Source organism: Cavia porcellus, unplaced genomic scaffold (genome assembly GCF_034190915.1).
Source record: "Cavia porcellus strain 051 isolate PalLab524CR breed Dunkin Hartley unplaced genomic scaffold, mCavPor4.1 scaffold_1, whole genome shotgun sequence".
Classification (NCBI taxonomy): domain Eukaryota; kingdom Metazoa; phylum Chordata; class Mammalia; order Rodentia; family Caviidae; genus Cavia; species Cavia porcellus.
Window position 1 is genome coordinate 27,657,983 of NW_026947484.1, and position 21,892 is coordinate 27,679,874.

The following is a 21,892-nucleotide window of genomic DNA, read 5'->3' on the forward strand; positions in this document are numbered from 1 at the left end:
CTTGTTTGTAAGTGTTCCTTGTGATAGCACTTCCTCCTCTTTCTCACTTTTTTTTTACTGGTGATACAGACTAGAGGGTTTCATTTTGGCGGATCTGTACTTGCACGTAACACACTTGGATCACCTTCCTGCCCCACCCCTTTCTGCCATCCCTCCTCCTAGTTTCGCAGTTTGGGAGTGTTGATGTATACATTTTGCTCGTCTCTGCCCCCCTATTACTTGCCCAACCCCTCTCTCTTAGTCCCTTTCCCTTCTCTAATAAGTCTCCTTTCAACTTTTCTGTCATCTTTTTTCGATTCCACATGTTAGGGAAAACATACAACACGTAGGTCTGGCTTATTTCTCTGAACTTGATGGTCTCCAGATCCTCCATGTTCCTGCAAATGGCAGAACTGAATTCTTCCTTGTGGCTGAATGACTCTCCATTGTATATACACACCACATTTCTTTTATCGATTCATACGTTGATGGTAACAGGGCCGGTTCCATATCTTGCCTATTAGGAATTGTACTGTAATAAACATGGGTACACAGGTGTCCCTATTGTATGCTGTCTTTAATTGCTTCAAGTATATACCAAGGTGTGGTGTAAGTGGGTCAAACAGTAGCTCTATTTAGTGTCTCACACACCTCTATACTGATTTCCACAGTGGCTATACTGGTTAACATTCTTACCCATCATGCTGGTGCATCCTCATCAGCATTTGTAGTTTTTTGTATTCTTGATGATAGTGGATGTGAGATGAAATCTCATTGTAGTCTCGATTTGCATTTTGCCAATGGATAAAGATGTTGAATATTTTCTCATATACTTATTGGCCATTCTGTATTTCTCCTTTTGAGAAGTGCCTCTTTTTTCTTTTTTCCTTTGAGATGGGGGTCTCGCTGTGCAGTCCAGGCTGGTTTTGAACCTATGTAGCTCTAACTGGCCTTGAACTCACAGCAGTCTTCCTGCCTGGTCTCCCAAGTGCTGGGATTATAGATATGCGCCCCCACACCCAGTGTGTAGTATAATTTGAAATCAGGTATTGTGATTGCTTCAGCCTTGCTCTTGTTTAGGATTATTTTGGCTACTGTGTCTTTTTGTGTTTCCATGTGAATTTTAGGATTTTCTAGTTCTGTGGAGAGTGCCGTTGTATTTTGATAGGAATTACATTAAACTTGTAGGTCATGTTTGATAAGATGGCCATTTTGGGGGCTGGGGATTTAGCTCAGCGGCATAAGTACCTGCCTTGCAAGCAGGCAGTCGTGAGTTCGATCCCCAGTACCAATAAAAAAGAAAGACAAAAAAAATGGCCATTTTGAAACTATTAATTTAGGGCTGGGATTTTAGCTCAGTGGCAAAGTGCCTGTCTGGCAAGTGCAAGGTCCTAACTTTGATCCCCAGTACAAAAAAAAAAAAAAAAAAAAGAAACTAATTTGCCAATCTGAAAACTGGAGGTCTTTTCATCTTCTGGTTCATCTTCATTTCTTTCTTCAGTATTGTAAAATTTCCATTGTAGAGGTCTTTCACCTTCTTAGTTAGATTGATCCCTCGGTTTTTTATTTTATGTGAAGCTACTGTGAATAGAATTGTTTTCCAGATTTTTTTTCACAGCTAGTCCATTATTGGTGTGTAATAAAGCTGTTTGTCTTTTTAGTGTTGATTTTATCCCGTACTACATTGCTGAATTTATTTATCAGCTCTAAAAGTCTATTGGAAGAGACTTTAGTGCCTTCACGGCATAAGATCATGTCAAACAAGGATAATTTGAGTTTTCCTTCCCTATTTGTGTGCCTTGTAGTTTTGTTCTCTTGCCTAATTGCTCTGGTTAGAATGTGGAGAACTGTATGGAATAGGAGCAGTGACCCTGGACATCCTCAGCCTTTTCCTAACTTGAGAGGAAATGCCTTCGTCGGCACCACACTGTCTTCATTCCATGGCTTTGTAGTGAAATTCAGACTCAACGGTCTTCTTTTTTTCCTTTTTGGTGTTTGAGTTTGATTTTCTTTGCAGCCACGAGTCTTCCTGAGGGCTGATTAGATATTCTCAAGGAATAGCAGTGGTAGGAGCTCATTATTTTTTCAAAGTTGTTTTTGTTTATTTTGCTTTTATATAAAAAAGATTAGGAAGGAACTGTTTCCAAGCTTTTGCTTCCTGTGGCAGAATGGAATCTGCCATAATTAGTAAGCTCAAGTACACTAAACCTGCACAGGGCAAGCCACGTGTTCACAAGCTGTACTCTCAGCCATGCTCCTAATGCCAGAAATTTGGCGAACTCCTCCATGAACCCATTCACCAGCCCATCCTCACCAGCCTAGTACAGTGGTTGGTTCTTACAGTCCACCTCCTGGACCAGCAATGCAAGCAGGGTGGATGGGGAGATGCTGAGATGGGGCCCTGCTCCTCCTGGAAATGCTCTGGAGGCCTTGGTAGTATAGGGTGAAGGGAAAAGTCATTAATCTGCACACTTATTTTAAGCTGTACTTCAAAAAAGGTGATGTCTTTTAAGGGAAAAGTGAAATATATTAAAAATGCAAGTTCTGAACTGAGGCATTGTGGCACACACCTGTTATCCCAGCACTTGAAAGGCTGATGCAGGAGAATTGCAAGTTGAAGGCCAGTCTGTGCTACATAGTAAGACCTTGTGTTTTTTGTTTTTTGTTTTTTTTTGTCTTTTTTGAGACAGGGTCTCGCTATGCAGTTCAGGCTGGTCTTGAACTCACTTTGTAGCCCAGGCTGGTCTCGAACTCTCAACAATCCTCCCAGGGGCTAGGGATTTAGCTCAGTGGCATAAGCGCCTGCCTTGCAAGCAAGCAGTTGTGAGTTCGATCCCCAGTACCGATTAAAAGGAAAAAGACAAAAAAAAAAAACTGATCCTCCACCTTAGCCTCCCGAGCGCTGGGATTACAGGCGTGAGCCACCATGCCCGGCAAGACCTTGTGTTTTTAAAAAATAAATAAATTCTCAGTCTTAACCTAGACTGCTAAGTCTAAAACTAGTTTTTCGAAACCTCCCAGATGACTCTGATAGATGCTTACATTTGAGAACCATTACCTTAATTCATAAGGCTTGCTCTCAGAACTTTCCTAATTTAGGAATTGGAACTGGAGGAATGGCTAGCGGCCAGTGATGAGATAGGGCATCAGAACAAGAAGGGATTCGGCAAGGGCAAGAGGTCAGGCCAGGCCAGGGCTGGCTGTGAAGGGGCAGAGCGCTGGGACTGGCTTTGAAATCCACTCTGCGCTACTGCATGGAGAGGGCACCAGCACTGTCCAGAAGGCTTTCCCGTACCCTGCGCTCCAGTGGTCCCAGCCATGCACCATGGAGCCCTTGACATGTGGAGGGTAACTGTGGGATTCACTTTGAAATTGTATGTTGGGGCTGGGGATTTAGCTCAGCGGCATAAGCGCCTGCCTTGCAGGCAGTCGTGAGTTCAATCCCTGGTACCGATAAAAACGAAAAAAAAAATTGTATGTCATTGTAACTAATTAAAATGAAATCACTGCATCAGGTGTGTGGTTACCATGTTGAATTCATAGCTGTCATTCCTGCTTATCTCCTGGTGACTCCTCTCAAGTGAAGGTTAACTGGGTCCAAGTCAGGCGCTGCAGTTCAGAGCTGGCCACGATTAGCCACTTTAATGAGACATCCACTGAGAAGAACATGCTTTCCCAGAATAACAGTGTTTTAAATGAGGCAGAATAAAAAGTGGGTATGAACACTGCTAAGGTTTTTTAATTGTTACATTCAGTATCTAAAAATAAATAGCACATTGCTGAATTATTGCTATAATTTTAGGGAGTGAGTGACCACATGAACCACAGAAGTAAAGCTTAGAATCTAATTTAAGCAAGGTGATTATGCAGGCCTTGACTGTCCGAAGGATGACCCAGTGCAGAATCAGACCTTAGCAAAAAGAAAACAAGAGGGAAGAGTACTTGAGAAGTAAATTGATCGGCCCAATCAGAGAGTGCCTGGGCAGCTGAGATTTATATTTAGATTTGTGAGTTTCGTTTTAGTTATTTATTTACTTATTTATTTTTGAGACTGGGTCTGACTATGTAGTTCAGACTGGCCCTTAAACTCACAGCCTGGATGGCTGTGACCTCTGTGTATCCTCCTGCCTCAGCCTACTGAGTGGTGGGATTATAGGCCTACATGCCCATGCCAAGCTAGGTTTGAAAGTTTTAAATGTTTGGAGACCAATAAAGAAGGATAAGCTTAAAACATTCCTAGGTAAATGGATGTACCTTGAGACTATATTCTTAAGCGAAATAAGTCAAACACACATGCGTAAATGCACATTGTTTCTCTGGTGTGAGAAACTGAAAGTGTACATAAGAACCAAAATGTATATTAGGTATTTTGAAACAGGAAAAATGTTCCAATGGAGAGGGGAGCAAGGGAGAGGGGAAGGAAGAAGGCAAGCAGGGAAAAGTAAAAAACAAAAAACAAAAAAAAGGAAAAAAAAAACCGGATACAAAGGTTTTGTGAAGCCAGGGATTTAGCTCAGCAGCTCAAGCCCTTGCCAGATCAGCATGAGGTCGTGAGTTTGACCCCTGCTACAAAAACAAAAACAAAAAAACCAAGGTTTTGTAAATAGGGAGTGGCGGGACCGAAAGGGTGGGGAAATGAGGGGAAAAAGAATCAAGTTATGTCATTTATAGGTATAAATTCTCTATGATGAATGTGATCACTATGTATCTAAAATATACCATAAAATCTGGTTTAAAAAATTTAAGTTACAAAATAAATGTTTGGGGGCTTTTTTTAAAAAATCTTTGAGTTTTTAAATTTTCAATTTGGAGATCAGTTTCATACTGTCTGGGCTGAGAGAAGCATTTCAATATCACATTTTCAAAACCAAAAGCCAAATCAGCTTCAGAGGAGCAGCTTCTCAAGAGATCATAGCTGCTGCAGTTGAAGCTGAGGCAGGAGGGTTTCCACGCTGTGTTTCACAAACTGATGTCCGTTCACACACAAATGAACTTATTTCTGCCTACCATTTTCTCCCTTTGTGCCATACACTTTGAAACACGTTATAAACATGTTTTCCTTGGGAAAACAAATGAAAATGCATATTAACAGGAAGGAAGGGAAGGGTAAATACATGTCATCATACATTTGTCTAGACCCATAGATTGTACAACACTGGAGTGAGTGTTTTTCTCTGGTGGCAGGATGTCGACAAGGGCAGGGTATGCATGTGTGGGGATGGGGTACAATACATGTGGACATCTTTGTACCTTCCTCTCAACTCTGTTGTGAACCCGAAATGGCTCTAAAAAGTTAAACTTTTTTTTTTACATGGGAAAAGAATCATCAGTAACACCATCACTCACTGATAAGTGCTGCCGAATAAATTTCCTTTTAGACTTGATACACTATTTTCTACTACTATACCGCTTTCTATACGGACATACACATGTATGGAATAATGGCACAGTATGCAGTCATCCATCCATATGAAGCCCCACCCTCATGGATATCAAAATGCCCGGATGCTCGCGTCCTTTATGTAAATCAGCGTAGTATTTGCATAAAACCTATACATAGGTTTCATGTACTTTCAGGCATCTTATAATAGCCAATGCCAGGGAAATGCTTCACAAATAGGTATAGTCTGTTTTTTGGGGAATGACAGCACTGAGTGAGGAGATTCTCTACATGTTTCATACACATAGTTTCCCCCCGATTATTTTATATTTATGATTGGTTAAATTGATAGATGTAGACTCCATGGGGACCAAGGGCTGTCTGTATGTCATTTCCTAACTTGCTTTTTATCTAACAATATGTCAGTACACGACAAAAAAGAAAAAGGCAAAAAAGCGGGGGGGGCCTTAGGATTTTGCTCAGCGGCATAAGCGCCTGCCTTGCAAGTGTGTGGTTGTGAGTTTGATCCCTGGTACCGATTAAAAAAAAAAAAGAAAAAAAGAAAAAGAAAAAGACAAAAAAAAAAGTATGTCAGTACTTACATATCTGCATCCTCATTTGTGGATATGCTATCATTTGCTCAACTGAGTCCTCCTTAATAGATAAGTTGCTATTGATAATTTGCTGTTATAGACAACCTCCCCCAGAATGTTCTGTCACCTGTCATTGTGCCACTATTCAGTTATTTCCTTAGGATAAACTTCCAGAAGTAAAATCAATGGATTCAAAGCGTATGGCACATTGTTAGGATTTCTGATGTGTATATCAATCCCCTACCATCTGTAATAATTGAATTCATTTATTTCCTCAACTTTCTTTTTTTTAATTTTTTTTTATTTTTTTTTTATTTTATTTCCTCAACTTTCTAAGGAGAAATTATTCTGACCACTCAGATTTTTCTGCAGGCTAGAGTTTTTAAAAAAAAATCACAATCTATACTCAGGGCTTTCCGCTTACAGGGCCAGAGGCAGAGAAGCTGGCGTCTGCCTCAGAGCACCCTCCCCAAATGCCTCCTTCTTAACTGTATATTTTTTTTCTTTTTTCCAGAGTGAACTAGATGTATCCTTTTTCAGTAGTGACTTCCAGAGCATGGGAAAGCAACTGTCATTCTAATGAGGTAGGTGTCACAGAGCAGGAAGGTCATTTAGCAGAACCCAGAGTGTCACCCGCAGCCATGACCCAGCAGCCAGAGCACAGGCTTTCACAGACTCAACCCCACCCTTATTTACAAAAGACAATTCTTTTTTTTTTAAATGGTACTGTTGATCGAACTCACAACTGCTGCGAGCTTGCAGGGCAGGCGTTTATGCCACTGAGCTAAATCCCCAGCCCCAAAAAAGACAATTCTTTTTAAGATTTTTTTTTTATGCTATGATAGTAGCAAATAAAAATAGTACATATCAGTTTAACTTCTATTAAACATATGGATAAGTTTTTTCAAAGTTTATGTAATACAATCAGGAAATGCTTGGTCTTCAGGCCACAGGTATAAATGTCCAAAATGTCATGATCAGAAGGCTGTAAGGATTGATAAGCAGAAGGGTTAAGGAAATTGCCTAGTTTGTGTTCATTTCCTTTCATAGCAGAATACATTCACATTTCCTTTGCTCTCTCTTAACTCAAAGGTGCCCAAGGACCCCAGCACCAAGTACGCTGTGCTTGGAACATGGGACGAGGGGTGGGGGGTGTCCTGCAGATCTTAGCAGGCGCTCACGAGGTCTTGTGTGAGTAGGGTGTTTTGACTTTAAAATTAACTTTTTACTTCAAAAATCTGCCAGCTGTCTGAAAATAAAAAAGAAGTCCTTTGAGAACACAACAGGCTTGAATCTACAAATGTTTACTGACACGTAACATATACTTAAGTGTGTAAAATGAATTACACCATACATTTATATATATGTTCACATGTGTGTGTGTTTGTATACCTGTGTTCATAACCAGTATGTTTGCATCAACTTACTATCCTTGGAGAAATGGCCGTTACCTGTTATTGTTGATAGGAAATGTCATCACGTTGATGAAATTCTTTTGCAGGCAGTAGTTGGAAAACTCTTTAAATTAACTGAGAAAAGCTGTGTGCCCTCTAGTGGCGACCGACCTAAATCTATGATCCTTCTGACCTACAAGACACAAGACCAGACACTGGTCTAGTTTTTTTTCAGCACCCAATGTTCTCCTTTAAGCTCTTCAAAGCAATAAAAAATAAATGTCCTTCTGCTTGGACAGCTGTTCTTAAAAAAGACTTTTGCAGCCAAGAGTGGTGGTGCACGCCCGTAATCCCAGCATTCTGAAGGCTGAGGCAGGAGATTGCCTCTAGTTTGAGGCCAACTACAAAGTAAGACCCTGTCTCAAAAAAAAAGAAGTCGATTTTCAAGCCAGTATGATAGTACACACTTGTAATCTAAGCACTCTGGGACACTAAGGCAGAAAAGTCAAGTTCAAGTCCAGTTTGGACAACCTAGCAAGACCATTTCTCGAAATAAAAGTGAAAAAAAGTTTAAGGCCAGCCAGGCCAACTTTGTGACTTTGAGACCTTATTCCAAAATAGGAAAAATTCAAACAGGGCTGTACAGCAGTTGGAAGACCCTGAGTTCACTCTCAAACACCAGAAAAGGAGGGGGAGCTTTTCAAAAAGTCATCAGGAAGATGGCAAGGGGTAATAGACACTTTGTTGGAAGGACTTAGAAACTCAAGACCCACTTTGAGCTCACCACCTGGCTCACCCAGAGACAAGAGGACCACAGGAGCTTCAGCCCCTGAGTCTGGACTCTTGTCTTAGTTCCAGGCAACTGAATGGAGTAACCTTACACCTAAGCAGGGAAACTCAAGTTCAAATACCCAGAGAATTAAAGTCAGTCAGATGTAAATAGGGTAATAGGATATGTGTTATGGCTGGATGAGTTGTGTTAATAGGCCGTGAATTAGATGTTTACTGGAAGGGGCGGGAAGGGTGTGCTTATTTTTTGTTGTTGTTGTTTTGTTTTAGGTATGGGAATTAAACCCAGGGTCTCACACTGAGCTTTATTCACAGCCTTTTCTTTAAAAATAAATAAAATCTGTGTCTAAGTTGCCTAGACTGGGCTCAGATTTGCAATTCTCCTGCTTCAGCCTCCAGAGTGCAAGGATTACAAGCCTGCACCCCCCCCCCAGGCACACTTGTGTTTGTATTCCTTTGCTCTGTAGCACGTCTGTGGAATGATCCCCAGCATTCTAGTTTCCACACCAAAACACACAATTTGTATCTTTTCCTGTTGTTTGTTTTTGTTTTAACCTGATTTCATTTGTATTTGACTTCATGGAGGCAGGTCTCTTCTGACATTCTTCAAAGGTCACCGCCCTCAGCCACAAAACAAAACACTAAAACAAAACATTCAAATCCATGCCTCTCCTGTACTCCTTACAGAGAGTCCTTTTACCTCTCACCTGTCTGAGAGGACATGTAAGATCAGGTACGTAGCAGAAATACAGAGGACCCTGTGGAGACTCAGCTGCAGTTTCCGACACCCCACCCCACCCCCCGGTGTTGGGCCACAGGTTCTGCATAGCTGTTCTTCAGCTGCTGGAATCGTTGAGGTCTGTGCTGTCAGGGAAGCTTGGTAGGCAGGAGAGATTGAAAACAATCTGTAACTGCAACCCAGAGGGGGCCTTCCCAGTGCTAAGTGCATAATCTTTTCACATTTGTTGAGGCATAGGAAAGCCTGTGTCACCACCTGGGTAGCAGATATAAGGCAAATGAAGGAAGATAAAACCTCACAAAATTCCTAAGGAGCCCCTTACAGTCTTTTTCTCCAGACGTTTTTTCATCCGGATTCCTTTTAAGGATGGGGAAGTTTTTCAGAGCCTGCAGGGTTCCACTGAGAAATCAAGTGGACCATTTACATTTCTCCCTGGTATGGGACTGTGCTACTTCCAGCGAGACTCACATGACAGAATAAGACAGATGGGATTTTAAAAAGAAATGACCCAAGTGCAGGAAACCAGGACAGAACTTGTAGCATGTTGAAAACCTTTCCATCCCAGTTAGTGGAAAGCCTCTGGCACAGTGAGGTCAGCTGGGGTGCTCTGTCCCTCGGGACCAAGCACGGCAGTGGCCTAAATCACTCACATGCTGGGAAGGAGCTGGAGGCCCTTGACATTCCCCATGCTCACCCTCACCGCTCAGGAGGCCCATTTTAGAGGGGAAGTTGCTTCAAATTCCACCACCTAAGATTGTTTTTAAGAACCTCTTGATGCAGGGCTGGGGGTTTAGCTCAGCGGCATAAGCGCCTCCCTAGCAAGCAGGCAGTCGTGAGTTCGATCCCTGGTACCAATAAAAAGGAAAAAGACAAAAAAACAAACAAACAAAAAAAAACCTCTTGATGAGCTCCCTAACTTGTGTCGGCTCAGGAACCCCAGGAAGCTTGTGTGTTCCAGACAATTCCTAATTCAAAGGAGCTGGGTCTGCCTACCTCTGCGGTCCACTGGACAGCACCAATGGGCAACCGTTTACCAATTCCTCAATTCAGGTGCCATAGCACAAAGAACAGCCTTTTGGTATTTGGAGTCTTTCAAGTTAATGCCTGATGCTAGGACCTGGGGAAGCCTCTCCTCCTTGCCCATCCTGGACCTCCGGCAGGAATAATGAATGGGCAAATGGGCAAGGTAGCAATCCTGAGTTCATGCATGAGAATAGAAGCAGGGAGCAGGTTAGTATCCCTGTTTGTGTCCTTGTGCCCCTCCCTGTACAAATATAGGCTGTGCAGAATGTTTTCTAGGTTTAAAAACCTATTTAGAACATTCCTGTTTTATTCTTTAAAGTCCCAAAGGCTGAGCAAGGAATTCTAGAACCCTGAAGCACCTGCAGGTGATGAGACAGCAGCCTACTCCGTTGCATCTTCCTTGCATGCAAAGGCAGGGGCATAAGGAAGGGCCACAGGGCTGCACCCTCCTGTGTCTCAGCCCCCACCTAGCACGGTGCTGCCTGCTGGGGTGACAGGATACAGACCCAGGAATGGGCATACCAGAATGAGGTCCCAGGGCTCGCTCCCGTTTCTTCATTTCCTATCCCACTACCTGAGGAGGTCCTGAAACCAGAACAGAGCTTTTTCTATGGAGGAGATAACCTCATCCTAATTAAATGAGAAATTGCAGAAGTACTCGTTCAAACTAGGAGCTACAGAAATACTGGCTGGAGAAACATTCTCCAGGGAAGCCATCTCACATCAAAGTGGCAGCTTCTCATGGACTGAAATTCCCTGCATGTTCTCTCAGAAAGTTATAATCATGATTAACAAATGGCATGATTACAAAACGATTTCTTTTGAGATGTGCTGGAGCATGTGACTGTCTCAAGAATGACTTGACGTTAACAGAGAGGGGTAAACCAGGATCCTCCTCCCCAGAGTTTATATTTAGTCATAGGAGCTGAGTACTTTGGAGCTGGAAGAAACCTAAGTTAAACGTCACTTTTCAGATAAACAGGCTGAGACCCAGAGACATTGTGTGATGCACCCTAATCTGCAGAGCTACTTCGGGGCAGAGCTGGTACTGGCCTATGCATTTTCAGGGCTCTTGATGACAGGGATATAAAGTTAGATTAAAGTTGATACTATTTTGTTTGTTTTGAAATAGGATCTCACCATGTTACCCAGGCTGGCCTCAAACTCCTTGCTCAAGTGATCCTTCTTTATCCTTGAGAGTGTTTCCTGGCTCCCAGCCACTCTTCTCGTTGTCACTGTGCTCTGAGTCCTCAAGGTACCATATCCCTCCCCTACTCTCTTTCTCCACCAAGTTCCTCTGCTCCCTGCACCCACTCTTTATTCCATGATTCTGGTTCTGTTTTAGTCAGAAGTCAGGCTTTCCCATTTAACACTGACTTTCACATTTAATTTTGCATAAGCAAAATATATGTAAATTGTATGGAAGCAAAATTATATCTGACTGTCCTGTTCCCCAGAAAATGAATGGGTGTTTAAGGAAGAAGATGCACCCCTGTCTAGTGGCCTCATTGACCAGAGACATACAGAGCCTAAAGGCGCACCACACTCAGCCTCTGCAGCAGGAGTCTCTCACATAGTCGTCTCTGTGGTGGCTCGAATTTATGTGGAAAAATGAACACAGTGGCCCTCGGCGGCTTTTCCACTATCTTAGAAAATTGAATTTCAGTATAATAATGAGACAAGTATTTTCCCACCCTACTTTTGTGTTAAAGAACTCTGTTTAGCTAGGATGGAGTGAGAAGCCAAGGGACCTAAGACTGAAGGCTAAGTTTTTTGTTTTTTTTCCTTTTTATCGGTACCGGGGATCGAACTCTCAACTGCCTGCTTGCAAGGCAGGCGCTTATGCCACTGAGCTAAATCCCCAGCCCCCAAGGCTATACAGTTTTTAGGGTGGGCTCTCCCTAGTATTGCTTTGAAGGTTCCATCAGAGTCAATGCCGCTTGGTGTTTTCACTTATTAAAGGACAACAGAGCCACCATGATGCTGTTAAAATACATTAAAAAAGTGTTTTGTGATTCAGAGTTCAAAATTGCAACGCAGAAAAAAAAAATTCCAGTGTAGGATCTAAAAACTGTTGTTTTGGTTTTTTTAGAGAGGGTCTCCTTATATAATTCAGGCCAGCTTTGAATTCACTGTGTACCCCAGGATGGCCTCAAACTTATGGTGATCCCTCTGCCTCAGCTTCCTGAGTGAGATTACACGCGTGCCTCACCACACCTGGTTTTTTTGATCTCTGAACATTATAATCACTTTAACTAAAAATTTGTTTCAAACTGGGTGTTATGGCACACACCTGAATTCCCAGCACTCCCAGAGGCTGAGGCAGCTAGATCACAAATTTGAGCTCAACCTGAACAATTTAAGTGACTTCGTGAGACTTTCAGAATTTTAAAAGAGCTGGGGATGAGATGCAAAGGCCCGGGTACAACACCAGTACTGTCAAAGTGGCACTAATATTATTGGTCTTATGATGTTCTTATCCACATTACATAGAAATTCAGAAAGGCTGTCAGTCTTCATGGTTGAGAGAAAGTAGAACTTGAGTACCTCTGCTGTTTGGGAAGCTGTTTGTAGTTCCTGTCAGGTCCATGAGGCCCACAAAAGAAAGAAATTGCCTTAAAGATCTTTAGTCAGTTCAGTTCAGTGTAGCCAGAGATAAGTTCCTGGTGCAGTGGTCACCCTCAGCTGACTAAATTAGCAGACCCATGGTCCAGTCCTTTCTTGTTTCTTCCTATTTCAAATGTCAGGGTTGAAGTACGCTGGTGTTTATTGCCGTGAGGGTTGGCATTGGGGTATGTTTTTTAGTCCCTGCCCTCCTGGCACAAGGCCCAAATGCCCCACTCTTGGCTTCACCAGTGTGTACAAGTTGCTCATAAACCACATCAAGATGTGAACAGCAGCTGGATTCTTATTTTAAAGGAGTCACATGATCACAGGGTAGTTAGCAGGCCTCGCCTCCCATTAGCTTTGGTTTGTGGTTTTCCCATTCAGTGCCAGAAGTGGCCTGATTATTAGGATCTGAGCCACCACACAGGCAGAGTCACATGCCCATGGTACAGGATGGCCGAGTGAGTAACGCAAGTTTCCGGGATGTTGAGACCTTCACACTTGCTGTAGTACTTTATCCTTGCAAGGTAGAACCCTCAGCTGACAGCGGTTGATATGATTCAGCAGTAAATTCTGAGCTCAGTTTTGAAATATTTGAGCAGCTGCTCAAAGGGACATCTGAACTTCATGTCATCTGTTTGCCAGAGATGAAGCAGTTGTCAGAGCAGCTGGATGCCTGATCCAATTCAAATACGTTAACATTAGATTTCTTTTCCTCAAATCATCAGCATTTTTGGGGCTGGGGATTTAGCTCAGCGGCATAAGCGCCTTCCTTGCAAGCAGGCAGTCGTGAGTTCGATCCCCGGTACCGATAAAAAAGAAAAAAGAAAAAAAAAGATCATCAGCATTTTCAAAGGCACAGAGGCTTCCATTTCCCTTAATATAACTGGAGTTCTGCAGACTTTTGTTTTGTTTTGTTGTTTTTGTTTTCTTGCAGCTATCTAATGCTTCTCTGTCCTGCCTTTTTATTTCCCTGATTGTCTTTTCCACCAAGTCTCAAGCTTATAAATTCTGGCTTCTGGGCTGGGGAACAGGTTTGAGTCAAAGGCCTAACATTTGTTCCAGTCCCAGTTAGGCCATGGACAAAGCAATCATCTATGTAATTGGAAGACATTATTAATAGTTATACCAGAGTAAAGCTTTTTTTTTTTTCTGGGTCACTTAAGGACAGTTCCCATCGGCTCCTGAAAAAGTTTATTCTGCTGAAGCACTAGAGCTTAATGAGATGTTAACATAATCTAATGGAAACTTAGAAGCCACTCACAGGTTGCCTGTTCTCTACAGATGTACTTTACTAAGCAAATACAGCATAAATGATGAGCATCTGGAATTACTGAAAAGAAATCGCATAATAATGATTTGCTACCACGGCTCACCAGTAAAAACCTCCCCTACTGTGTTTAATCACCTATTTGTTGAATGAAGTTTGTCCAACTGAAACATGCTGTTTTCTTTTTCTTTTCTTCTTCTTTTTTTTTTTTTAATCAGTACTGGGGATCGAACTCATGACTGCCTGCTTGCAAGGCAGGTGCTTATGCTGCTGAGCTAAATCCCCAGCCCCTGTTTTCATTTTTTTTTAAAAAACAGATCTCTTTGAAGACAGAACACAGATTTTAGTGTGTAAAGATCAGAAGCACTGAAGCTTTGCCATAACCTGATTCCGGTTCCCTTTCTTTCACAAAAGAATAATTAGGTACTCAAAGGAAAAGGTTGTTGAGGGAAAAATTTGGCTCTTTCTAGTTCGTCAGATATTATTGTCTATTTCTCCTTTCCCTATGTACTGTAGTAAACTTGTTCAATAAGAACACCAACAAGCTAAAATGGCTGCATAATTCACAAATGAAGGGGCTGGGGATTTAGCTCAGCGGCATAAGCACCTGCCTTGCAAGCAGACAGTCGTGAGTTCGATTCCCGGTACCGGTAAAAATGAAAAAGACAAAAAAAAAAAAATTCACAAATGATTTCTTAGAATTCTCCATTTGTAGAAGAAATTCAGAACTTTTATTTTCCTTAGGAATGTAGTCAGCATACCTTTCCTCCTCTATTCATTTCTCATTTTTATTTTAGTCTGGCAGTAAGTTAGCTGAAGTTATAGATAGGGTTATTAAAGCAGGCTTTTTTGGAGTAGAGATTTGGGGGCTGAGGGAAGGTGTCTATTTGGTAGCCCCCGGGCCCTCCTGAGAGGCTTGGAAAACAGCAGTCCAGCCCAAACTTTGGGTTTAAATTCTACCACTAGAGCCAGGCCTGGTGGCACACACCTGTAATCGCAGCACTCAGGAGGCTGAGGATTGTTGCAAGTTCAAGACCATCTTGGGCTACAAAGTTAGCTCAAAGCTAGCCTGAAGTGCATAGCAGGACCCTGTCTCAAAAAAAAAAAAAAAAAAAAAAAAAAAAAAAAATTTCCAGCACTAGACATTGGCTTTGAGCTGTTTGGTCCTGGATAAATGAGAAGAGTACAGAGGGATTTAGCTCAGTGGCGTAAAGCCTGAGGTTATGAGTTTCATCCCCAGTACCAAAGGAAAAAAAAAAAAAGAATAGAACATAAAGTGTACATCAGAGTGGTAGAGAAGAGCAAAATATGTAAAACATGCAACACGTGCCAGGAACATGAGTATTCGACACTTCATTGCTATTGCCGTTATCCCAGAGGACATCTTTCTCAAGGTCAGGTCATTCTCTTGCCAAATGTTACTTGCTTTGTCCTCTAGCTCAAAATACACTCTCCCCTTTTGGCTTAAAAAAAATGTAGCTCTTTCATTTTTATGAGTATTGTACTTATTCTTTTATCGTAACCAAGATAAGAGTAGGTATATGTAAAGGTAGTAATTTTTATATGGATACCAACTTTAATTTGGAGAATTCTCTACTAAAAACCTCTTCATGCTTAGGCTTTTTTTTTTCTTTTTATCAGTACTGGGGATCGAACTCATGACCGCCTGCTTGCAAGGCAGGTGCTTATGCTGCTGAGCTAAATCCCCTACTTAGGCCTTAAGGCCTACTTAGGCTTATTTATATACTGAAATTCCATGCCAAGCTGTATGTTATTATTTTCTGAATGCTGTTTTTTATTTATAATTTGAAAACTAATTTCCTTAATATGATGCTAGATAATGTTTAATCTAGATAAAGTACACATCATTTTGGACGAGATGCTATTAAATGGCTGCATTGTAGAAACTAACAGGGCAAGAATTCTTGCCCCTCTACTAATTCTTGATAAAATCTCAGAAAGCTGAATGAAAGGCTTTACCAGACAACATGGATTTACAGGAAACATGAACACTATGGAATACCATTCAACGTCTGCAGCCTCGAAGAATCTGGAAGACTACACAATGCAAAATGGGGCATTCCCTCTAAACAAATAAATGGCTGTTTTTCACAGTTCCTAAATAGAGAACAAAACTGTATTTTAAACATTTGTGCAAATTAAAAAAAAATTTTTTAAGACAGTCTCTTTGTGTAGTTAATGTTGGCCTTAGACTTACTATGTGGGCCAGGTAGGCCTCAAATTTATAGAGATCTGGGGCTGGGGATTTAGCTCAGCGGCATAAGCGCCTACCTTGCAAGCATGCAGTTGTGAGTTTGATCCCTAGTACTGATTAAAAAAAAAAAAGAAAGAAAAAAAAATTTACAAAGATCCTCCTAGCTCATCCTCCTGAGTGCTGAGATTATAGGCATGTGCCACCTTACCCAGCTTGAAATTTACTATTTTAACTCATTAATTTTCTATGTTAATCATATGTTAAATAATATTTTTGAAATGGCAAGTTGAAATGTAATTTCATTTGTTTCTACTTTTTTCTTCCAGTGCTAGGAAAGACCCCCCTGGGGGTCTAGCACATGGTAGGCAAGTACCCTATCATTGAGCTACACATCCACAGCACTAAAAAAATTTTAATTACATATATGGCTCATGTGTTTCTTTTAGACAGTGAGGTTCTGTAGAATTTCAATGCAATATATAAGACAAAGAACTGAATTTTATTTATTAAGTATGCAACCCACACCCAGCCCACCAGAAAGAGACCCTCCTTGACGGTGTTCCTCTGTGCTCCATGACCCCTGAGGCCCAGGGCAGGATGTAAAAAGCTAGCAACACACCTGGAACCAAGCCCAAGATTCCTCAGATGGTTTCAGTCACTTTTTTGCACCATTCAAAAGAACCTACCGGGAAAATTGGTGCTTTTACTTCAGCAGCGAGAGCCCTGGGCTGATGTGAGTGGAGTGGGCCCAAAGGCAGGATCCTCTGGGAGGGTGTTGTAGTTAGGGCTGGGAGGGTGTTGTAGTTAGGGTTTATGAGGAAAAAGGTTTAATGTGGGACACATAATTTTTAGGATTATTTTATAGTACTCACCCAAGGAGTCAAATGCAGAAAAATGTGGGAGAGAGAGACCCAAAGAATCCAACTGAGAGCAGAATCCCAAAGCATGTCTTGTACGAGTCCAACTGAAGACCTACAGCCCAAGGCAGTGCCCTCCATGAGTCCAGATGGAGGCATAGAGCCCATGGCAATGTCTCATGCAAGTCTGTATCAAAGATCTACACTAGGAAGACCCAAAGGCCAGTAGTGGAAACTAGAAAGTCTGAGCCAATGGGATGAAGGATCTGTGCCAGCAGGCTGAGGAAGCTGCACAGTCAAGAATCAATGTTCAAGGTAAGGACCAGTGCTCCCCTCAAAAGAACCACAGTGTCCTTAACAACAGCGAGGACCAGAGGGCCTCCGAGGATGAGAACAGCTGAGTTTGTATCATGAAAACCAGTGTAACAGACTTTTCCAAAGGATCAACAGCACACCATTATCCCCTCTACGTCTTTTATACTGTTGTCAGCAATCCTTAGGCCGCGGCCTTCAACACCCAGTGCTATGCTGATTCAATTCAGCTGGGTGTTACAAATTGCCCATTAGTTAATCCACCACGGAGGGTTTGCATGTGGAGCCAGACCTCAAACCACAGCTGGACACTTTCTAGGGAGGCATCTCAGGCCTGTGTTGGAAGGGTAGCTCTTGTTGCAGATGAGAAAGTCTGAGATGTCATGGCAAACATTGCTGTCCTCATACAGGTGGGTCATGGAGAGCTGCAGTGGTGGCTGCAGTGTGTGCTAGTGGTACTTAAGAGCCAAAGTGCAACTCCTCAGATCAGCCCCGTGTGCACAGGGAACAGGCCCACCTGGGCTCAGGGATGTAGCCCTCATTCACATCCAGGCGACACAGGGCCGCAGGACCTGTGATGTCAGGACATGATGTCAGGAACATGTTAATTTGGCTGTTGATGTTCTCTTCAAACAGCAGCTCACCCAGCCAGGACCCATTGCACCTGACACAAAGTGGACCAGGAGAGGGTTCCAGGAGAGGGTGTAGGTGGCCGCAGCTTCTCCCTGAGTCCACCATTCCTGAAGAGAAAGGTTCTGACCAGAGCACATGAGGGAACTGGATTTTAGCTCAATAGTTTTGATGGAAGGAGACGGTGTACATAAAAGGTCTCCACCATCTTGCTCCACTAACCTCATCAAAATTTACTCTCATGGGGCTAGGCATTTAGCTTAGCGGCATAAGCACCAGCTTTGCAAGTGTGTGGTCATGAGTTCGATCCCTGGTACCGATTAAAAAAAAAATTTTACTCTCAACTGAAAAATGTTTTGTTTTCTAAATGGAAGCATATTTGTCCCATTTTAAATTTTGTTGAGTCCCTAAAGTCACACTTTTTGGTGTACCCTTTCTTTTGCAAATCAAATTCAGAAATAGGATGCTGATGAGAAGAGTTCATGGTAGTTGTCTACCAGCCAAAAAGATTTAAAACATATATAGTATTTTGAGTAGGTCCTGGCAAAACCAGACATGGAGCCAGCCGTGGTGGTGCACACCCATAACCCCAGCATTTGGGAGGCTGAGGTAGGAGGATCATCATGAGTTCAAAGCCAGCCTAGGCTACACAGTGAGACCTATCTTTGGAAAACAAAACAAAAAAAAAAAAAAAGCCAGGCATGGTGGCGCACATCTGTCCTCCCAGCAACTCGAGAGGCTACGTTAGGAGGATCCCAAGTTCAAGGCCAGCCTGAACTATGCAGCCAGACCCTATACACTGTGCTATTCTCATTTGTGTGGTGACAGGAAGAAAGTCTTTATTCTCTTCTAAAAATCTACTTATATACTTCAAAGTTTTTAATCTATAAAGACCCAAAAGACTTGTTAGAATGGCTTTCAAAAGCAAGCCTGTTTTTTGAATACTTTGAGGGAGGTGGAGGAAAGGCTTCTAACCTGTGGGAACAAATGAATGGTTTGTATATGTAGATCCCCCTTTATTAAGTAGTCCACATCTAGGGAAAACCCAGTCTAGAAAGTACTTTGGAGGTCTTTCTGAGACACATTGGTGGGAAATACTGTCCTAGTTGGTAGGCACTTAATCAGTAACACATTCAGGTAATTGCTGAAACTGGTACACCAGAAATAGCGAGGGAGGAAACAAAATTAATTTTTGGGTCACACCAAAATAGTAGTTGAAATATATTGTGGCACAGATTCTTGTACCTTGAGAAAATGGTAAGAGTTTAAAAAACGGGTATGATAGGAAAAAAAAACAAAAAACAAAACAACTCAAGAACTTGCATATTTGGGGACCATGTCACACAGTAATTCAAAATAAACTAATTTGACTATTTGTACTTAAAGGCTGTGATATTTCATTTCAGTAAGATATTTCAAGTGACTTTTCAGATTCATAAACTACTTAGTAAAACCGTCATGTAAAAGTTACTGATTTTGTAAAACTCATCAATATACCCTCTGACAACATGCTAGAGTAGGGCTCGTCAAACTTCTGTAAAGGGCCAGACAGTAAACATTTTAAGCTTTGCATGGTCTCTGCTAACTACTGCATCCTGCCATGGTACAAAAGCAAATGAAATGTATGTGAATGAGTGACTGGGGCTGTTCTAATAAAACTTTATGGACACTGAAATTTTATATCAATGTAACTTTTCAGTTCTAAACCTAATACAGAATTTTAGTGTCATGTACTCAGGACAGTACTGAAAAAACCACAAATATTTTTTGGACTGAAATATAGGTCATACATTTAAATACTATTATTATTATGCTTTTAGTCTTAGAGACGTACAAACCTGGCAATAAAATGAAATATTTAAATGTTGCCTCTGATTACATAACAACATTCTCATGCAGCAAATAAAAATATAGTTGTCCCTTTGTATCCATGGGTTCTGTATCTGTAAATTCAACCAACAGATTTTTTTTTTTTTTTTTTTTTTGTACTGGGGATCAAACTCATGACTGCACACTTGCAAGGCAGGTACTTATGCCGCTGAGCTAAATACCTGGCCTTTTTTTTTTTCAGATTGACAATATTTGATGGGGGGGGCGTGCAGAATTGCAAGTGTTCTGAACACATGCACAGAACATTCTTTCTTGTCAATAACAAGTACTAGGACCACAGCTCAGAGAAGAGAATAAGACACTGAACTGGTATCAGATTCTGGTACCACTATGTACCAGTTTCAGGGACACTATGCAGATGAGCACCTGGGCTCCAGAAGGCTGCAGGGAGAAACAGTGGTGAACTGGACAGTGGTTCTGATCTGCAGGAACAGCACAGGGCTTTATGGAGTCCTACAACAGCCAACAGTTGGCGTGGGGTCCTGCTGTAACAGCTAATAGCTGGAAGGGGATCCTCGTGCAGGCACCTGCCACACTGCTGGATGGTGGAGTTGAGTGTTTAAATCTGGGCCTCAGAACAGCTACAGACTGGCTTCACTTTAGGGTTCTGAGTGTTACCTTCCCACAGTGATCTGGTGAACAGCCACAAAACAGTCAGGGTTGGGAGTTTGACAATGTGAGGACAGAATTTCAGAATTACAAGATAGGGATGCTTTCAAAGACTTAACTATTCAAAGTTACCTTAAAAGCAATAAAAGAACATGAAAAATGGACCCAACAGCTGCTAGAGGATTCAAAAAGACCATGATTATGTGGAATAAGTGAAAAATCAGAAGACAGTAGAAATGGCATAAAAAACCTGTTTTAAAAATACTAGCAGAAAACATTCCAAATATAGGGAAATAAACAGAGGTGAGACATATAGAATCCCACATAGCCCAAAAAAAGAACCTCTGCATGTTATAGTCAAAATACATAATAGACAAAAATCTTTAAGTGCCTGCCTTGCAAGCAGGCAGTCGTGAGTTCGATCCCTGGTACCGATAAAAAAAAAAGAAAGAAAAAGCAACAAACCACTTACTGGTAAAGGAAAATGCATTAAAATTACAACAGAATTCTTAACACAAACCTTAATGGCCAGGAAGCCTGTTTTAAGCCCTAAAAATATCAGCTTCCAACCTGAACTTATAAATCTGAAACTTTTTAAGAAATAAAGTATTTTCATGACAAAGATACCTCAAGAAATTTATTACCACAAAACCAGCATTACAAAACTTTCTCAAGGAGGCTAGGGATTTAGCTCAGTGGCTCAAGTGCTTGCCTAGGAGGTCATGAGTTTGATCCCCAGTACAAAATAAAAAAAAATTTTTTTTTCCTCTAGAAAGAGACAATGAGGTGAACAATAACAGGAAGTCAAATAGAATGAATATACCTGGAGGATGAGCACTTACACAGAAGAGGAAAAAATAAGGAAGCCAGTAATAGGAAAAATACTTCAAAGACAGGAATACAGCGTTACCTTTCAATAATAATTCTGTGAATAGCCTCAATTCCCTCATCAAAGACAGACTGGCAGAATGGATATTTAGTCCATAAAGAATCACAGATTAAAAATCAAATTCTATGCAGCCGGGGGGAGGGCAAAGTAGCTACAATAATCTCAGACAAAGTGGATTTCAAATAAAAACTGATCAAGAGACCCAAACAAGATGATATACTGGTTATGGGAACAATACACCAAAAGAGATCATTATAAATATATATGAACCAAATACTCGAACACCAACTTAATAAAACAAACACTACTGGACATAAAAAAGCAGATAAACACCAAATATATTATCTTTATTTGTAGATGATGTGATACTCTGCATAAAAACCCAATAAAGTTGCTGGGCGTGGTGGCTCACGCCTGTAATCCCAGCACTCAGGATGCTGAGGTGGGAGGATCGTTGCGGAGTTCGAGACCAGCCTGGGCTACAAAGTGAGCTCAAGGCCAGCCTGAACTGCATAGTGAGACCCTGTCTCAAAAAAGACAAAAAAAAAAAAAAAAAACCCCCCCCAAAACAATAAAGTCTACCAGAGGACTAGAATTAATAACCAAATTCAGTAGCATAGCAGGATACAAGGTCAACACAAAAATCAATGGAGTTGGGGCTGGGGGGTTTAGCTCAGCGGCATAAGCACCTGCCTTGCAAGCAGGCAGTCGTGAGT

At 41.6% G+C, this 21,892-nt stretch overlaps 1 protein-coding gene across 8 annotated transcripts in view; it reads left to right on the forward strand.

Annotated features, from left to right (window-relative positions):
* Positions 1 to 21,892, forward strand: part of Ap4s1 (adaptor related protein complex 4 subunit sigma 1) — a 96,470-nt gene that overhangs the window by 26,383 nt on the left and 48,195 nt on the right. For 3 of the 8 annotated variants that reach the window (XM_063260963.1, XM_063260992.1, XM_003464762.5), the window contains 2 exons: positions 6,467 to 6,478; positions 15,612 to 15,956. In XM_063260963.1, coding sequence (XP_063117033.1) covers positions 6,467 to 6,478; positions 15,612 to 15,740 — 141 coding nt within the window. In that variant the 3' untranslated portion in view covers positions 15,741 to 15,956. Of the gene's footprint in view, positions 1 to 6,466; positions 6,537 to 7,044; positions 7,643 to 11,029; positions 13,945 to 15,611; positions 15,957 to 21,892 lie in introns of those variants that run through there. The other 5 variants (XM_063261079.1, XM_063261131.1, XR_010051623.1 and 2 more) reach the window with 4 other exon arrangements.